The 16,165-nt window shown below is 53.1% G+C and overlaps 8 protein-coding genes across 8 annotated transcripts; 4 read left to right on the top strand and 4 right to left on the bottom strand.

Moving 5' to 3' along the window:
* Window positions 1-523: 523 nt before the first annotated feature.
* On the bottom strand, window positions 524-2,388 carry BD324DRAFT_613787 (ICE2-domain-containing protein). The gene is made up of 7 exons (XM_022014535.1): window positions 2,178-2,388; window positions 1,685-2,139; window positions 1,510-1,647; window positions 1,434-1,471; window positions 1,086-1,395; window positions 959-1,031; window positions 524-918 (listed from the first exon to the last, which is right to left on the bottom strand). The coding sequence occupies exons 1-7, from the start codon at window positions 2,320-2,322 to the stop codon at window positions 788-790; spliced, it is 1,290 nt and encodes a 429-aa protein (XP_021874919.1). The 5' UTR covers window positions 2,323-2,388; the 3' UTR covers window positions 524-787.
* Window positions 2,389-2,469: 81 nt separating this feature from the next.
* Window positions 2,470-4,344, top strand: BD324DRAFT_648121 (phosphatase 2C-like domain-containing protein; the record flags this gene model as incomplete). Its single annotated transcript, XM_022017785.1, has 6 exons — window positions 2,470-3,182; window positions 3,220-3,528; window positions 3,569-3,697; window positions 3,740-3,897; window positions 3,932-4,253; window positions 4,296-4,344. The coding sequence occupies 6 exons, from the start codon at window positions 2,470-2,472 to the stop codon at window positions 4,342-4,344; spliced, it is 1,680 nt and encodes a 559-aa protein (XP_021874920.1).
* A 280-nt stretch (window positions 4,345-4,624) lies between these two features.
* On the top strand, window positions 4,625-7,306 carry BD324DRAFT_648122 (hypothetical protein; the record flags this gene model as incomplete). The annotated part of the gene is made up of 4 exons (XM_022017786.1): window positions 4,625-5,428; window positions 5,475-7,130; window positions 7,170-7,240; window positions 7,282-7,306. The coding sequence occupies 4 exons, from the start codon at window positions 4,625-4,627 to the stop codon at window positions 7,304-7,306; spliced, it is 2,556 nt and encodes an 851-aa protein (XP_021874921.1).
* Window positions 7,307-7,435: 129 nt separating this feature from the next.
* Window positions 7,436-8,678, top strand: BD324DRAFT_648123 (hypothetical protein; the record flags this gene model as incomplete). The annotated part of the gene is made up of 2 exons (XM_022017787.1): window positions 7,436-7,895; window positions 7,933-8,678. 2 exons carry the CDS (start codon window positions 7,436-7,438, stop codon window positions 8,676-8,678), a joined length of 1,206 nt encoding a protein of 401 aa, XP_021874922.1.
* A 100-nt stretch (window positions 8,679-8,778) lies between these two features.
* Window positions 8,779-10,633, bottom strand: BD324DRAFT_648124 (hypothetical protein; the record flags this gene model as incomplete). The annotated part of the gene is made up of 7 exons (XM_022017788.1): window positions 8,779-9,122; window positions 9,161-9,326; window positions 9,364-9,642; window positions 9,678-9,979; window positions 10,024-10,103; window positions 10,141-10,481; window positions 10,520-10,633. 7 exons carry the CDS (start codon window positions 10,631-10,633, stop codon window positions 8,779-8,781), a joined length of 1,626 nt encoding a protein of 541 aa, XP_021874923.1.
* A 185-nt stretch (window positions 10,634-10,818) lies between these two features.
* Window positions 10,819-12,165, top strand: BD324DRAFT_640802 (putative general RNA polymerase II transcription factor; the record flags this gene model as incomplete). The annotated part of the gene is made up of 4 exons (XM_022017372.1): window positions 10,819-10,968; window positions 11,020-11,218; window positions 11,258-11,648; window positions 11,685-12,165. 4 exons carry the CDS (start codon window positions 10,819-10,821, stop codon window positions 12,163-12,165), a joined length of 1,221 nt encoding a protein of 406 aa, XP_021874924.1.
* A 9-nt stretch (window positions 12,166-12,174) lies between these two features.
* On the bottom strand, window positions 12,175-14,055 carry BD324DRAFT_644309 (inosine 5'-monophosphate dehydrogenase). Its single transcript, XM_022017588.1, has 4 exons — window positions 13,745-14,055; window positions 13,482-13,706; window positions 12,372-13,442; window positions 12,175-12,330 (listed from the first exon to the last, which is right to left on the bottom strand). Exons 1-4 carry the CDS (start codon window positions 13,981-13,983, stop codon window positions 12,207-12,209), a joined length of 1,659 nt encoding a protein of 552 aa, XP_021874925.1. The 5' UTR covers window positions 13,984-14,055; the 3' UTR covers window positions 12,175-12,206.
* Window positions 14,056-14,120: 65 nt separating this feature from the next.
* On the bottom strand, window positions 14,121-16,122 carry BD324DRAFT_613798 (chaperonin Cpn60/TCP-1 family). The gene is made up of 10 exons (XM_022014536.1): window positions 16,077-16,122; window positions 15,945-16,037; window positions 15,881-15,899; window positions 15,336-15,827; window positions 15,220-15,297; window positions 15,094-15,182; window positions 14,796-15,053; window positions 14,495-14,755; window positions 14,250-14,461; window positions 14,121-14,206 (listed from the first exon to the last, which is right to left on the bottom strand). Exons 1-10 carry the CDS (start codon window positions 16,095-16,097, stop codon window positions 14,158-14,160), a joined length of 1,572 nt encoding a protein of 523 aa, XP_021874926.1. The 5' UTR covers window positions 16,098-16,122; the 3' UTR covers window positions 14,121-14,157.
* Window positions 16,123-16,165: the final 43 nt, after the last annotated feature.

The following is a 16,165-nucleotide window of genomic DNA, read 5'->3' on the forward strand; positions in this document are numbered from 1 at the left end:
CGTCGAGCGAGATCTGAAAATCAAAGAAAGGGCCCAAGGCTCGAGAAAGAAGAAGACTGCTCGCGTCGAGGACTGAGACAAGGTCAGCCGACCAAACAGTCTTTCTTATATAATCGGTTGGACCTTGTGGTCATACGTCAGTGATATCATATCATAAAACACAAGCAAGGAAGCAACTCTGCACAGTGATTTGATTAGGTCCTTCGCCACCCCTTCCATCAGGATGCCATCAGAGCAAGGAGGCAGCACAGGAGGGACAGAGAGCCAAGCGTAACAAAAGCGGCCCTTTGGGGCGGGAGACCAAAGGATCTGAGGTCAATCGATGTGACATGATGAAGCACAGGCAGGGCCTGCATCAGAGAAGAAAGAGGACTCATTCGGTGCAAAGAAGTCTGTCTGATGAAGGCACGCTGGAGTTGTGCACGAAGGATAGATGTAGAACGAATGGCAGTAATTCTGATGTGGGGGACCCTTTGATTTATGGCATGTAAGGGGCAGGTTTGGGTTTATTTTTGCAGCTTTCTCCGGCATTGAAGATCGTAGCGGTCCAAGTCAAAGACCGCTGTGTGATCGTTCCTTTAGCTTCATAGTGGTCCCTCAATGTCAAGTCATCTATGACGTTGAGTCAGTCTTACAGGTACACTTCCCCATCGTAGCGGATTCATCCCTGTTATCGCTGCAACAGGGCCAAGACGCAGTATTAGTTTTATGCCCTGATGTCTGCCTGCGGCTCAGTGCGGTGGGTCGGCCCATGACACTTATCCCTTCAAATGGTCATGCACATGTATCACTCCACTTTCCATCTAGTGACGCTGTCTGCATCGTCGTCTGCGTCTAACAGCAGCTCCAGGCTCCATACAGCGAGGAAGAGTGCAATATTGATCCATCGCCACCACGTCTGGGATCCCGCGTCGAGTACTGAAGCACGGTCAGGATCAGGGCTAAATTGGATGCTCACATAACAGATGCGTGTAGACAGCTATCAGGATGGTCCTGCGATAAGCCAATACGACCGTGGCGATTCGCATATTCTTGATGTCACATATCAACAGTCGTTTGGCCATCAAGACATTGACCGGACTCACGGCTGGCTCTTCTCCCAAACTTCTGCCGTCCCAGAATCCCGGAGCAGCACTGTCTATACCATCATCCCATCCCATGGAGCTCTTTCTGATGACCGGTACTATGCGAGCCGCCAAGTGCATGACGGTCACTCTGTAGATAAGAGACAACAGCAAATGTGGCGGCAAAGTGCGAGCGACCGAGACAAACGAGTCTGCTATGCCGACCAGAGCTTTCGTCGCTAAAGATTTGACATCGGGTGTGCTCGTTGGAAGAGACTTTGAGGTCCAGGAAGGTGACGGAGAAAGCCAACCGGAGCCATACTGTCGAGGTCTGCATTCCGTCAGCAACAGCCACGCACGAAGTCTCACTCCATAGCCGCCTCGATGCCCGAGAGCCAAGAGCAGTACTGAACCATCAGCAACTATCAGGCAAATTCAACCTCACCGCAACATAGACAAAGACTAGACTTGTCTCGAGTACGTTCGTCCGGCGTAGCGTGAAGCCGATGAGGGATAAGAAGAGCACCGAAGTCAGAGCGGCGCCAAGCAGGAACGCGGGGAATGTGGATGATGTCGGGAAGGACTGGGCATTAGCGCCAACCCTGACCTTCCTGACGTACCATGATGATTCCTGCCAGTCCAGCGCTGTAGACTAATGCGGCAAGGATCAATCCGGCAAGACTCCTCCACTCGATGCCTTCCTCCTTTTCCTCCTCATCCGCCCAGCCTTTGCCTACCCTGCCGACGACCTGTATCACAAGCAGAGTGCAGACGCCTTCCAGCAATGTAAATAACGGAGATACCCATCGAAGTATAGAGGCGTAGAGATAAGGCAGGACATCGACCAACACATGAGTCAATGTTGGGAAAAGGGAGGAAGAATGTGTTTGTGAGGGTGGGTTGAGGTAGAAGAACAAGGTAAGCAGGACTAAAGAGCCCGATATGAATGGCGAGAGGAACGATAGGATACTGATGAGAGGAGCAAATGCGGTATTCTTCAGAAGTAGCCGCAGTGTAGAATAAACAATATGGTGAAGCGTGAAGAGGAGAGAGAGGAGGAGGAATGAAGGTGGACCTAGGAGTTATCAGAACTAGGCCCATTCATAGACACACCGAGCAGATCCAGAGCCATTGGTAGCGCCAAAAGGACTTGTGAGAAGGTTGCCATCTCTCCTGTGAAGGAGAGAAGACTGGCGAACACCATGACCGGAGTTGCTCTCGACGAAGACGCTTGGAGTGCAACAACAACAACATCCATGAGCTAATAAGCGTCGCGTTTTCAATTTTCGGACCAAAATCGGGATCATGGACGTCATGAATATGCCAGTTGCCTTCTGTTCATCTTTGTCCAAACTGAACCTGGCGTGCAACTTGCATTGGCAAGAACCTCCTGAGTCCGCTTGGGATGTTTCGACTGACCTCTCAGGCTCATCGAGCCAAGCTTATGGGACCTGCGTCAATTCTCCGTCGGCACGCAAGCTCGTCCAGTCGATCGTTTCAGCGAGATTTGTACATCTTTTTGGCGTTGGCCACAGCCACTGGAGGGGCATACTACTATCAATCAGCAGGCGAAGGCGAAGGTGGACTTTTGGATGACGATGGACACTTCAAGTCGTTTGGCTCAGGCTCCAACGTCACTTTCAAAAGTGGTGGCCAGACCTATACGTTTCCTCGCAAATCCGAAGCTGAGATTGAGAAGATGTTACACGCTAATGAGGACGGGCAGCGGATCGGGCGACCTGGAAATCCCGTTGTACGATGGGATAGGAATTGGCTAGGAAGTAATGAGCCGCCCGAGGATAGGTCTGCGGTGGACTTGGTGCCTCGAATCCGCGGAAGCTCCGAGGTTCGACCATGGTGGAAGATTTGGGAATCAGATACTCCGACACGACCTAGGATAGAGGGAGACAGAGACTTGACGTTCTTCTCCATATTCGATGGACATGCCGGATCTGCCACCAGTGAATTGCTGTCGAAGACGCTCAATCCAACGCTGGCTCTGGCTTTAGCTGGTCTACAGGTTGGTCAGACCGGATGGATGGACCGTGGATTGAAAGGCTTATGGACTGGGGCCAAGGGCTGGACTCCAACTGGTGTGACGGAGGCGCTGCAGAAAGCGTGAGTAGTATCTTATCATTGTGTCTGAAAGCTTCAGATTTTTGACCCTGGATTACAACCTGTGCTTTGCCCCTCTGGCCCTTCTGCCAGGGATGAGCCGACAGGCAGTGAACTCGGAAGGCAGCGCCAATGGCACACCAGCTCAGACGTTTGTGGCACTATCTCAGCCCGGGATGCACGGAGCCTGCGCAGTGTCGACTATTGTCGATGCGGAGCATGATGACCTCTACGTGGCAATCACAGGTGACTGTCGGGCGGTGGCAGGTTGGCAGTCAAAGGACGGCACATGGAGGTGCGATGTTTTGACGGAGGATCAAATGGGAGAGAACCCGAGAGAAGTCGCTAGGTGAGTCTAGTGATCCGACATGGTTTTTGACGACGTACAGAATGAGGTCTGAGCATCCCGCCTCGGAATCGGAGACCGTCATTCGTCGAGGCAGGATTCAGGGAGGTCTTCAACCTACCAGAGCGTTCGGAGATGCGAACTACAAATGGACGGCAGCACAGCACGCCGCGTGAGCTCATGTCCGTCACTTTGTCACGCTGACATGAACAAGGGTGTCCGAAATCTACAAGCAGGAGGGAGTCAAGAGCCGGCGGCAGGCTCCCAATCATTACACGCCTCCTTATGTAACCGCAAGACCGGAAGTATCGCATCGAAAACTGTCGAATAGCGACGAGAAGCTGCGGTTCGTCATCATGGCTACGGACGGATGTGAGTCGTTGGCCATTTCACAGCTAAATGCTAGTATGGGACCGAATAACGTCAGAAGAGGCTACGCTTCTGGTCGCATCTCACATCGCTCATCGGACACACCCCGACATTCCTGCGGATCAACTACCGAAGATCTTCTCGCTCGCCGATCCTCCAGCTGAACGACTTTACCCTGCGCAAGATCTGCCCGGTACACCAAGCAGATGGGCGAAAAGCTGGGTGTATGCTGGAGATAAGAATGCAGCGACGCACTTGATCCGAAACAGTATGGGTGGCGGTGACAAGCAGCTGAGATCGGAGTTGCTGAGTGTCAATGGCGATATCGCTAGGTCACTAAGGGATGATGTGACCGTAACGTGAGCAGAGAGATGACAGAGTCGGGTACTGAGGATTCTCAGCGTGATATTCTTTGACGATGGCCTCGATGCCCGTTCACTTTCAAGCTGAGGAAATGAGGCAGGTGCAAGGTTCGGACTGCCACTCCTCGTCTTAGTGCGATGCGAGGACTCACTTGGAGTCTACGTGAGGTAGTCAATATCGCATGCTATAGGCTCTCTCATGCCCTTGCTTCCCTTGCCCTGTTGTATGTGCACTTCTTCTCTGGTACGTGGCTAAGCCACAGACCTCCTCTGAATTTTGCTTCCGCATCAACACGACCCCGATTTGTAGGCGGTCCCTCACAGGAGTATTCTCTCTTGCACGGACAGACACCTTCATACCCCTCAAGATGGACGATCTCATCAGCCTCGACTGGTCGTCCAGCCCTTCCTCATCCTCCACAAAGCCTGCTCCACCTCCTCTCTCTGCTCCGCCAAGACCGACACCCAGCTCGTTTGACTTCCTCGCCCAACCCAAAGCCCAAGGTAATGGTGTAAACTATCACTCGAGTACCCCTTCTACGCCTAATCTACCACCGGCACTTCAATCTCGTCTTCAGCCTCAGGCAAGTGGATCTCGTCAGACGAAATCTGGTAGTGCTACACCGGCTTCGGCAGTTTCTGCAAGCGCGCACGACGCGTTCAGCTCACTCTTGTCTTTGAACGGTTCCCAGAGTACGGAAAACAAAAGCTTGAGTCTAGCTCAGAGACAAGCGCAAGGTGCGACTGAACGTCAAAGGCAAGCAGATTATGAACGAGCTCAATTCGAGGCCAATTCCTCCTTCTGGGATAATCTGGGGAACAAGCCTCAATCCAGTGTGCCCCTTCAACCCACGCCTTCGGGACCCGTCACGAGACCGCCTTCAGCAGCTCCGAATCTTCTCGCTCCGTCATGGGATGATGATCTGTTAGGTGGTGGCGCTTCGTCGAGTTCCACTACCTCGGTCAGGAAACTTTCACCGCAGGCAGTGAACGATCCGTTCGACTTTGACGCTCTAGCAGCTAGAACGTCACAGCTTAAAGTTGATAAAATCTCGTCGGGTATGCGCACACCTGAATCCGACTTTGATTTTGGCGAGAACCGTCAGTCTGAGTCTGATGAAGAGGAAGACGTGCTCGGTGATCTCTCACGTCCAGTCAGGCCGCTCAGTGAGGTGAGTGAGGAGCTCTCTTCCACCTCAATGGCTGATGCCGAGTCAGGCCGTCGAACGGAGCCCTCCGCCTAGACAGCGAGCGCCTGCGCAGAGGTCGAGATCTCCACCGCCCCATGTACTGGGTCAGCTGGTTCAGATGGGATTCTCTGTCGACAAGGCGCGAGCTGCGCTTGCAAGTACGCCCAGCGGTGTCGACGTGGAGGCTGCTATTGAGTCTCTGGTGGCTCAACAACCGAGGCGTTCTCCGGAGGACCGTGAGGACGATATGAGACGTCAGGAGGAAGAGGAGAGGCGCCGGAGGCGGCGAGCTGGACCTTCGAGAGACTCTGTCAAAGCGAGGACTAAGGAGGAGATTGGTCGTGCATCCGCTCCGACCGTGGACTCGGCAGACAAGTTCATCGCACAAGCATCGGAGATTGGACAATCTATGCTTGGGAAAGCAACCCTTCTGTGGAATACTGGAAAAGAGAAGGCCCTGAAGGCGTACGAAGAGCAGAGACGAGCCATGGACACTGATCGGCCTCGCGAGCCTCGGAAAGATGGGAGACCAAGGTGGATGGTGGATGCCGAAACGGTCGATCGACAAGAGGATGTCCGTCCAGGCTTCAAGGATGACAGTGATCCGGAGGACCATGTAGTACCTGTGCGCCGCACGACTGGGCAGTCACGGCCTGCCCCCTCACCTCCCGGGCCTTCACGCCCACCTCCGGTACATCGAAACGAGCCCCGCCGGAATCTACTCGACGTCGATGATCAGCCCTCATCAAGAGCGCCGCCGATCAGAGCTCAGCGAACGCCGCCTCCACGCTCGACTCCCCCACCACGTCCGTCAACTCCTCTCATCAAACGCAAACTCATCGATGCCACTCCCGCCCAGAGTCAAGCGGCCCAGAACCACAAAGCGACCGGTAATGAACACTTCAAGCTCGGTAGATTCCCGGAAGCCGAAGCGGCCTACTCCAGAGCAATAACATCACTTCCGGAAGGGCATCTCCTCCTTGTCCCATTATACAATAACAGAGCGGCCGCGCGACTCAAAGCAGGTGATAGCGCCAACGCCATCCAGGATGCGACAGTTGTCGTAAACCTGATCGGTCTTTCGTATCATCCGGCCAAGGAGGAGCCGTTACCGCTTAGTCTGGCGAACGACGTCAAGCTCAGTGACGCCCTCGTCAAGGCAATTATCAAACGTGCTCAAGCCGCTGAGATGGCCGAAAAGTGGTCGCTGGCTGCGGAAGATTGGGAGCGAATCGTAAGCATGGATTCTACAATGCTGGGATCCGGTTCGGCTTCTACACGAAATCTGGCTGTAGAGGGTGGCAGACGCTGCCGCAAGATGATATCCACTCCAGCTCCCGCAAAGCCAGCTGCAGTCAGTCAGGCGACTCGACCGAGGCCGCCTGCGTCGAGATCAGCAGACTTGAACAAGTCGGAAGCGGTGGCTGAATTGCGTAAAGCAGCAGCAGCAAACGAAGCTGAAGAAGCGCAACGGCTAGCCATCAAGGACAAGGTAGATGCGCGGGTGCAGGCGTGGAAGTCAGGCAAGGAGGAAAACTTACGTGCTCTGATCGCGAGTCTGGATACTGTGCTGTGGGACGACATCCTCGCTGGCGGTCTCAAAGTCGGTATGCACGAATTGATACAGGACAAGCAAGTCAAGATCAAGTACATGAAAGTCATCGCCCGGCTTCATCCTGACAAGGTTGGCTCCTCCTCGACGTCTTTGAGCTGACATGAACAGTTGAATGTGAGCAATACGACCGTGGAGCAAAGGATGTTGGCGAGTGCAGTGTTCGGCATCCTCAGCGACGCGTGAGTTCCAGTTTCCGGAACTTGCGCTGACAATGTTTTAGATGGCAGTCTTTCAGCAAGGCATGAGCCCGCATCATCATGGACAATCTCAATATGCATGAGCCATCCATTGATACTCATCCCTGGGTCATCCTTTGATCATCAGCGCTACATTGACATTCCAAGCTCGTCCTGGCGTTGGGGCGCTCACTCACCATGCAGTCCGTCATTCTGCCTACGGCTTCGGCGATCCCTTCCATCTTACCTGGACCATTCATTCTCCTCCTACTGCTTCCTGTGATCCCGCTTCTGTTGTTCTCGGTCGGGGCCAGACCTCCTGACACATCGCATCTACCCTTTTCCACTGATGATCTGTGGCAGACGACAGCATTCATTACTATCGCAGGCGCGGTCGTTCTCTGCGTAGGCTTATACCCAGGTGCTTTCAGAGATGTGGCGCAATGGATCACCGGAGCTGAGGATGGTGCAGATTGGAGGCGATGGTGGACTGAAGTGACAAAGCAGAATGAGGGGGCTTTCGTTCATTCAAAGAGGGCAAGAGGCGTCCAAACGCTACCGCATCCTCGAGCTCGAGCTCGACCAGACCTGTCCGTCCGCCAGATCGGTACAATGCCAATGCCAAGATTTAAGATGCCGGCAGGCAATGCCTTCCCCCGTAGGTGCTGCCACTCATCGACGACTGACAAGTACAGAGGTGCAGCTATCCGCATCAGAGGCTCATCTCAAGGCACTGAGGATGAGCCCATTCCCTGGGTTTTCAGTTGCCCGACCGCCCCTGCTTCCTTGGGTCGCTGCGCTCTGCGCCTTGGCCACTCTGCTGATTATTGCACTCGGCAAGATACTAGGTTCAGCATACGACTCAGAAGCAAAGAGCATATCAGCATCATCGTCATCCTCGTTATCATCGTCTAGCTCGAGCAGAGGAGAAGCTTGGCCAGCTAGAGAATTGAGGAAGCGAAAGTCTGAGAAAGACGACGAGACCAAGATCCGACTTGAGAAAGAGGTGGCGGCTTGGAGGACCAGTCTGAAGAAGATGGATGATGAGGAGAAAGAGAAAGCTGAGGAGAAACGGCAGAAGGAGGTTGAAGCGGTTAGGAAGGAATTGGAGAAGCGCAAGTTATCGACGAAATATCTGGAACTGTATTTGAGGGGTAACTCGAGAGGGACAGAGCGTTCAAGCAAGGGGACACCGACGAAGCCGGCTGAGGATTCCTCCAAGCTCAAGGTATCTGAAAAAGTCAAGGGTTTCCTCTTCGGACCTCCAGGAACCGCTATGAGAACCAAGAAAGAGGACAATGTTGCAGTGACAAAAACACCAGCCCAAGGTCCAGGCTGGAGGGCTGCGGATGATGCTGTGGCCCACGCGGCCATCAGAGGAGGTGCTGCTAGAGCAGAGAGTTTGGGTAACCAACTCGTTGCTCAGAAAAGGGAGGCTTGAGACTGCTCCTTCGGATATGCACTGAAATGACACTCTCATGGGCATGCAATATAGACCTATGAGTGGATCTCCTGTTGACCCAGTCTCGGGACTTTAGCATCTAACTCTGGCGTTCCCTCGCTATCACGCGCTTTCGCTTTGCCTCTGCTTTCCTGAAACGCATCGACTCCTTTGCCTCTGCCTTTACCTTCTTCTTTTGCTGTTTCAGTGCCTTTTTAGCGAGCACTTTTGCCTCGTGGGCCTCGCAGCCTCTTCCTGCGAGCTCGCCTCGCGCGGACAAGTCAGACGCAGTCTGGGGATCCATTCCATCTTCGATGGCGCGGATCATGCGACAATGTATGATGCAAGCGCCGGTAGGACATCGAGATGCGGCGACACCGTGGCAGGGATTGGGTCCTGTCCAGACACAATGAACGGGCATGTTTGGTAGCGGTGAAGTCGATCCTGGTTCATCAGCCGACGTCTCATTCTTGCAATCGTACTAGCTCTGAGCTCCCCCGCCACCAACTCCTCATTGCCGCCAACTTCAGACGATTCTGGAATAGCTCGCAGCAGAGGCTGAGCGGCAAAGCTGGGCAGTTTACGATACCCTGTAGCTGAGTCTAAAGGTTCGGCTTTCCAGTCCGGGCCAGCAGCCGCTTTTGCATCCTGAGCTTGTCAGTACGGTCGCAAACCATGACTCCACCTTGAGTTTCTCTTCGAAAGCCCGAATTATCTCACGGAAATCCTCCAGCGGCTGACCGTACGGCGCCTTTGCTCGAAGTATCATGTCTCGTATAGTACCATCATCCTCATCGAGGACGTGTCTGAATAGCCTAAACATGTGCGCTCTGATGGCTGAAAGAGCAGTTTGAGTGCTGAGGGACTCGACAATATCAATGTATCGGTTGGCGAGTGTTATGACGGATGGGTGAAAATGCGGGTGATCCGGTGGCAAGAAGATGGCAGGATTTGAGAGGTTGCCCTGCCTTTAGTGAGCATTCTTTGAGCTAGACCCACCTCCGCTGTCATGACTCCATCACAGCCGGTCTCTTCTAGACATCGATCGACATCTTCGCGGTAGAGTATGTTGCCGTTGGCAAAGACTGGAATGGTGAGATGCTCTTTGACCGCTTTGATGATCTTCCAGTCCGCCAGTCCAGTGTGTTGACCCTTCATCTCCCTTGTTCGACCATGACATGTGAGAATTTGAGCTCCAGCATCTTGCATCATCTTGGCATATGCAAGTGTGCGCTCCAGGTCTGGGAATATTCGAAACTTGGCAGTGACGGGTACTGAGAGATTTTCATGCAGCGTCGAGACTGAGGAGAGGGGTTTAGCTGCAGAGCGCACCTGATCCGCTCACTTAGTTTACGAATGAGCTCCCAATCGTCCTGCAAAAAAGCTCCATACCCTCCTCGCCTTGCTATTCCTTGAGGACAGCCACTGCATGGTCAAATTAGAGACACTGATACCGACTTACAAGTTTATGTCGACCGCATCGCAATGCTTTTCCACCATCTTCGCCGCGGCTAATAGAACCTCGGGATCGTTGGCACAGAACTGGACGAACAGAGGTCTGTCTCCACCCTCAATACCCGCTAGAGTGTCTGAGCTACCCTCTTCACCGAATGTCAAGTCGAATTGCCCATCACCCCCTTTCGACTCCCTGACGGATCTCGCAAAGACTCCAGCATGGATCATGGGCGTGTAAGTGAGGTGAGCTCCACCTTGATGTCGAGTATGCGGAACTTCAGCTGTCGCCGGTATGGAAGGTCCAGCCATAGCAGGCGGCAGAGGAGCTTTTGACAATAGTCGCCAAGCCTGCGCTGTCAGCGGAAGCTAGTCGAACCCAACCACACCAGTTCACTCTGATCCACCATCGGAGCGACCACGAATTTTGGACTCCCAATACTCCTATAAAAGTCGTACCCTTCCAGCTTGCGCTTGGAGGGACCAGCGACAGCCTCGGACATGTTGCGATGCAAGCTGAGTGAGCTGCTCGCTCCTCGATATAAAAGTCTGGACAGCAGCTTGTACGGCGGGATGTATGATCGAAGTGTCAAAACAAAATTTCAAGAAAGAAGCTCGATTGAAATGCCGACGGCTGGTGGGTTATTCACTGTCCTACCTCATCCGACCACGATGCTGAGATGACACCATGTCGTCTTCCTTTTGGTCATCGTCACATTGCCGATACTGGCTAGTCACTAGATCGCATCTGCTTGCGGCCAGATCGCTGGACTCACAATATGCGACCCCTCGTCAACTGTATTGCCTAGGTATCTGGTTCGCAAACTTGATCCAAAAGGTATCTCTTTCTTGCATGGTGCGGCGGCGCAGCTGCTGATACTTGTTATAGCTGGGGAAGAAGCTGAACCTGCGCCAAATCCCCATCGCCACGGCCACAGTGCTGTTCCGACGCTTCTATCTCAAGAATCATTACTGCGAGACCAATCCCTACCTTGTCATCGCCGCGTGCTTGTTTGTCGCTGCAAAGGTGGAGGAAACACCGGTACATATCAAAGTGGTCGTCAATGATGCGAAGATCGTCTTCACAGGTAGGCATCAATATCTCGTCTCTCCGCTGACGAGTCTAGAAAATGGTATCAGAATGTTCTCGCCGGAACCTACCAAAGTTGGCGAGATGGAATTCTACCTTTTGGAGGATTTAGACTTTCATCTTGTCGTCTTTCATCCTTATCGTTCGCTGCTTCACATATGTGGTCGAGAACCCGCAGACTCGGGCAAATTTGCAAAGAGTCGAGTGGAAGAAGATGCAGAAATCAAGCGGAAAGAGACAGAAGCCAGACGGAAACATGAAGACGCTAGGAAAGTATCCCTAGGCGTGGGCAGAATGAACGCTATGATCGATGATGTGTCTGGTGGAGAGTGGGAAGAATCTGAAGAAAAGCGAATAAGAAGGTTGATGGGCAGAGGCAGTGGCGAAGGACTGATGGATATCGACGAGGGAGTGGTCCAGATGTGCTTGTGGGTTCAGTGCACAAGAACCAATCTGACGAACAGGTTCGTGATAAACGACACTTACCGAACCGATGTCCACTTGCTGTACCCGCCTTATGTCATCTCTCTGGCTGTACTCTATATCGGCTTCTGCTTTGTTGCGAAGAACAATCCTACTGGCACGAGGACGACCAGAGGGTCCTCATTTCAAGTGACGAATCTCGCATCGTCAACAGACATCAATGCAGCGTTGGGTCTGGATGCCCCGCCCACTGGGGTGGCTGAATTCTTCGCTTCTTTCGAAGTCTCCCTCCCAATCTTGTTCGCCTGTATACAAGATATCATCGTTTTGTATCCTATCTGGGAGGCCTTCGAGCCCATGTCGCGAGGAGCAGATGCCAAAGCCGAGAAGGACAAGGATTCATTCACCAGTGACGATGCCGAAGCTCTGGTCAGACGGATGATAGAGGCCAGAGCTGTGGCTTTGACACATCCCGACACTTCAAGCTATCAGCTAGCAGGTAGTAAAAGGCGCAGACCTTGACATTTAGTTGTACAGTAGACATGCATGACATGTAATGAAGCCTAAGCAAACAGACGCTTGGTGTAGCTGTTGAGACCGTGGACGCCTCCTTCGACCTGGGCAGAAGCGGTTCTCAACTCGAATCGCACGATTCCTGCGCGGCAGTCACGTTGCAAATCCGTAACACTTGGGAAAAAAATGAGCAGTGTCCTGAATAGCCCGCTCACCTCTTCACTCCCATGTCCTGCAGAGAATGTTGAAGACCAGTGTAGAGATACGGGACGAATTTGGTGATACTGCCTTTGTCCGCCACATCTCCAGAAACACCCTGAGCCACCTTGACAGTGTCGGCCTCCGAGAAGTATCTGGCAGTGGCGGCGTTGTCGAGACCGACGCTGGATGCCGCAGCGGCCTGAACGCCCTTGGCAGTGTGTTCCATGGCTTCGATGGACCCCATACCTCGGTAAATCTTGACTCGTTTGCCCTCGTGGTAGAAGTATTCTCCGGGTGATTCAGTGGTACCTGCCAACAGACCTCCCATCATGACGGCACTGGCTCCGAGGGCAATGGCCTTGGCAATGTGCCCAATGTTTCCGATACCTCCGTCGGCAATGGTGGGAACGCCGAACCGGCTGGCGAACTCTGACACCGCGTGGACGGCCGTTCCCTGAGGACGTCCCACGGCCATGACCTCTTGAGTGATACAAATGGATCCACTACCCATGCCGATCCTGAGAGCATCGGCGCCAGCAGCGATGAGCTGAGCTGCTTGTTCACGAGTGACGACGTTTCCAGCGATCACTTCAAGATGTGGGAAAGTCGACTTGATCCATTGGATGAACTCAATTTGGTAGACTGAATTGCCTTGACTCGAGTCAAGGACGACAACGTCAAGACCTGCTTCGACCAAAAGCTTAAGCCTGTCCTTGTCGCCTGGCCGGGTACCGATGGCAGCACCACAGTACAATTGCTTGCTGTTGGGTTCCTTGGAAGCAAGGGGGAAGTTTTGGTTTTTGAGCAGATCGGATCGAGCAACGAGGGACAGCAAGTGGCCAGAAGCATCGACAATGGGAAGCTTGCCCTTCTTGGAATCTCTGAGAATGGTGTTGGCTTGCTCCAAGGTGATGCCAGAGTTGGCAGTAACGAGTTCGGTGGTCATGACAGATTTGAGGGTGGCGGATGGGTCTCTGAACTGGACATCTCGACCAGTCACGATACCGAGGAGCTTGCCGCCAATCTTGCCGGTCTCAGTGATGGGAACTCCGCAGAAACCAAACTTCGCCTTGATGTCGAGCACGCTGAGAAGATTAGACGATGTCGTCCGCGTTGAGACCTACTCTCCGACAACTCCATCTGGACCCAAGCAGATTGGATCGGTGATGAATCCATTCTCATACTTTTTGACCTTGCGGACCATGGCGGCTTGAGCTTCAGCAGTACAGTTGTGGTGAATGATACCCAATCCTCCATGGAGAGCGAGTGAAATGGCCATGCGCTCTTCCGTCACAGTGTCCATAGGCGAGGAGAGGAATGGAGTGTTGAGTGTGATCTTTCGTGTGACCCTGGCCCATTAGAAAGCGGTCTTGGCTTGGGGGCTTACTTGGTCTGCAGGGACACGGCGGAAGCAGGGAATGAAATGTGGCCGGGGAGGATGAGAAAGTCATTGTAAGTCAATCCTCCATTTCGTCTCGAGTCCATCAGCTTCGAGACTGACAATCCATCTCCATGGTGGTAAGACTCCAGCACCGACAGAGCTTCGGATGCTTGAAGCGGCTCGGCGGAACGAGAAGGAACGGATGATGAGCCAGCGTGGGAGTTGCCGTTGGCATGAGGGGACATGGTGAAGCAGTGGGTACAAGTTACAAGATGGGCAGGCGCAATAGGTTAGATGTGATGAGCAATACCGCTAACTGCACGCGTGCAGATCTCTCGCTCAATAATTTTTTTTTTTAGGTCCGAATCCAAATGTGACGTGGCATTTTTCTAAAGGGTTGCATCTATTCAACATGTTCTCTACATGGCTTCTCTCCGCCTCGGCGCACTGCGTAGAATGTTGTCAACCCTATTAGGACGAGGTCAGTGCTATACTGTATAGGTGCACCCACCTCAAGATCATCTCCGCCGCTTCGCTGGCGCTGACGACGACCTGCTTCTTGAGCTTGTATGACTCTGTGACCCCTAGATCCTTCATTGAAGCAATGGCTCCTGCATCCAGATCCAGACCAGCATCACTCTTGCCCTCGTAATGAGCAGCGCGCAGTCGAGTCACCAGGTCAGAGGAGTCGTATCCACCATTGTCGGCGAGAATGGTGGGGATCTGTTGTCAGCTTTGAATGACAGCCCTACGCACCTGTCTCAATGCCCTCGCGAAGCCTTCCACTGCAAGTGCACGCTTTCCCTTGACTGTCCTGGCCGCCTCGTCCACCTTGCAGGCCATCAACATTTCTGCACAACCTCCTCCCAAGGTCACACGAGTCTCCTTGACAGTCTGTGAGAGGACAGAGAGAGCATCGTGCAGTGACCTCTCCGCCTCCTCGACCATTTGGGAGGTGGCACCTCGGAGCACCACAGTGCATGCCTCGCCAGCCGCGACGCCAGAGAATTTGATCAACTGAAAAGGTCAGCCTTGGTCGCGCAGGCAAAACACAAACCTTGTCCTCGCCAATAATGATCTCCTCAATGACCTCACATCTTCCAATTTTGACCTTGTCGGGCGCGTCAAAAGTACTGGCAATTTCGCCCCCGGTGACCAGAGCCAGACGCTCGACACCCTCGAAATCCGCGTGCTCAATGGCCATGATGCCACTTTCCGCTAGCAGTTGCTCGGGATAGTTGTAGATGAGTTGTCTGTTGACGAAACATGTGATACCATGCGAGGCGATCGCGTTGACCTTGGCCTTCATTTTCTCCTACTCCCGTCAGTGCGAACATAACTTTTTCAGAACTTGCCTTTTCTGCCCGCTCCAGTTCTGCCAACTTGCTGGTTCCGTCTACGCGCACCCTGGCACCAAAGATCTTGATCTTGTCCGTGTCCATCGCTATGATGTCAGACATGCCGGTTCAGAAACAACTAACAGGTGTTCGCAATGAGGATCTTGGCATTCTCTATGCGTTTTGGGGAATTTGTCGCGATGGATTTATCAAGAATGAAGCCTGTCCGTCAGCATCATGCCTCCCTGGATCGGACTCACCTTCGTCCAGGTAAGAGTCTGTGAGCTTGCCGCCTGGCTTTTTGATGATTTGAATGTGCTCCAAATCTGTGGATCCCTTCAATCTGAGGACGGCATCCACAGCGAGATTGGCAAAGTAATCCTTGTCCGCTGATAAGACTTTACTGCTGAGAGTCGTTCGAGCAATATTGAAGAGGTCTTGACGGAAATGCTTCTCGTCGTTGGAGTGATCAATGGCCGAAGATTGAAGAGCATCCAAAGCGGCTTTGCTGGCCACTCTGTATCCCTCCGCCACGGTCTGGGGGTGGATTTTTTGAATGGTCACGAGTTTCTCTGCCTCTCTCAACAGCTCGGATGCGAGGACACAGACTGATGTTGTCCCATCTCCAACCTCATCGTCCTGCACTTTCGAGATATTGACGAGGATTTTCGCAGCGGGATTGTCAAGTGAGATAGACTTCAGAATGGTTGCTCCGTCATTAGTCACGGTGATGCCAGAGTTCGACGCCGATTCTGAACCGTGTCAGTAGGCACAGCACGTCTAAAGCAAAGGGTGATGATCTCACGAAGAATCTTGTTCATTCCCTGTCACTCTGTCAGCTGAGATCGTGAGCAACTCTCCTGACGCACCTTTGGTCCAAGCGTTGATTTGACCAAATCACCCAATGCCATCGCTCCAATGAACGAGGAAAGACGGGCATTCTCGCCCCTCTCTTCGGTTGCCTAAAATTTGTCAGACTTGTCAGAGGGCGCCTTACTGACCTCGTCTGCCCAGATGTTCATGTTGAGGCTGAAGACACGGTGGTCGAGGTAGACTGGAGAAGTTCGAGACAATGTTCGCGAAGTCGCGA

The sequence above is a fragment of the Kockovaella imperatae genome (genome assembly GCF_002102565.1).
Source record: "Kockovaella imperatae strain NRRL Y-17943 chromosome Unknown BD324scaffold_1, whole genome shotgun sequence".
In the NCBI taxonomy this organism is placed as follows: Eukaryota; Fungi; Basidiomycota; class Tremellomycetes; order Tremellales; family Cuniculitremaceae; genus Kockovaella; species Kockovaella imperatae.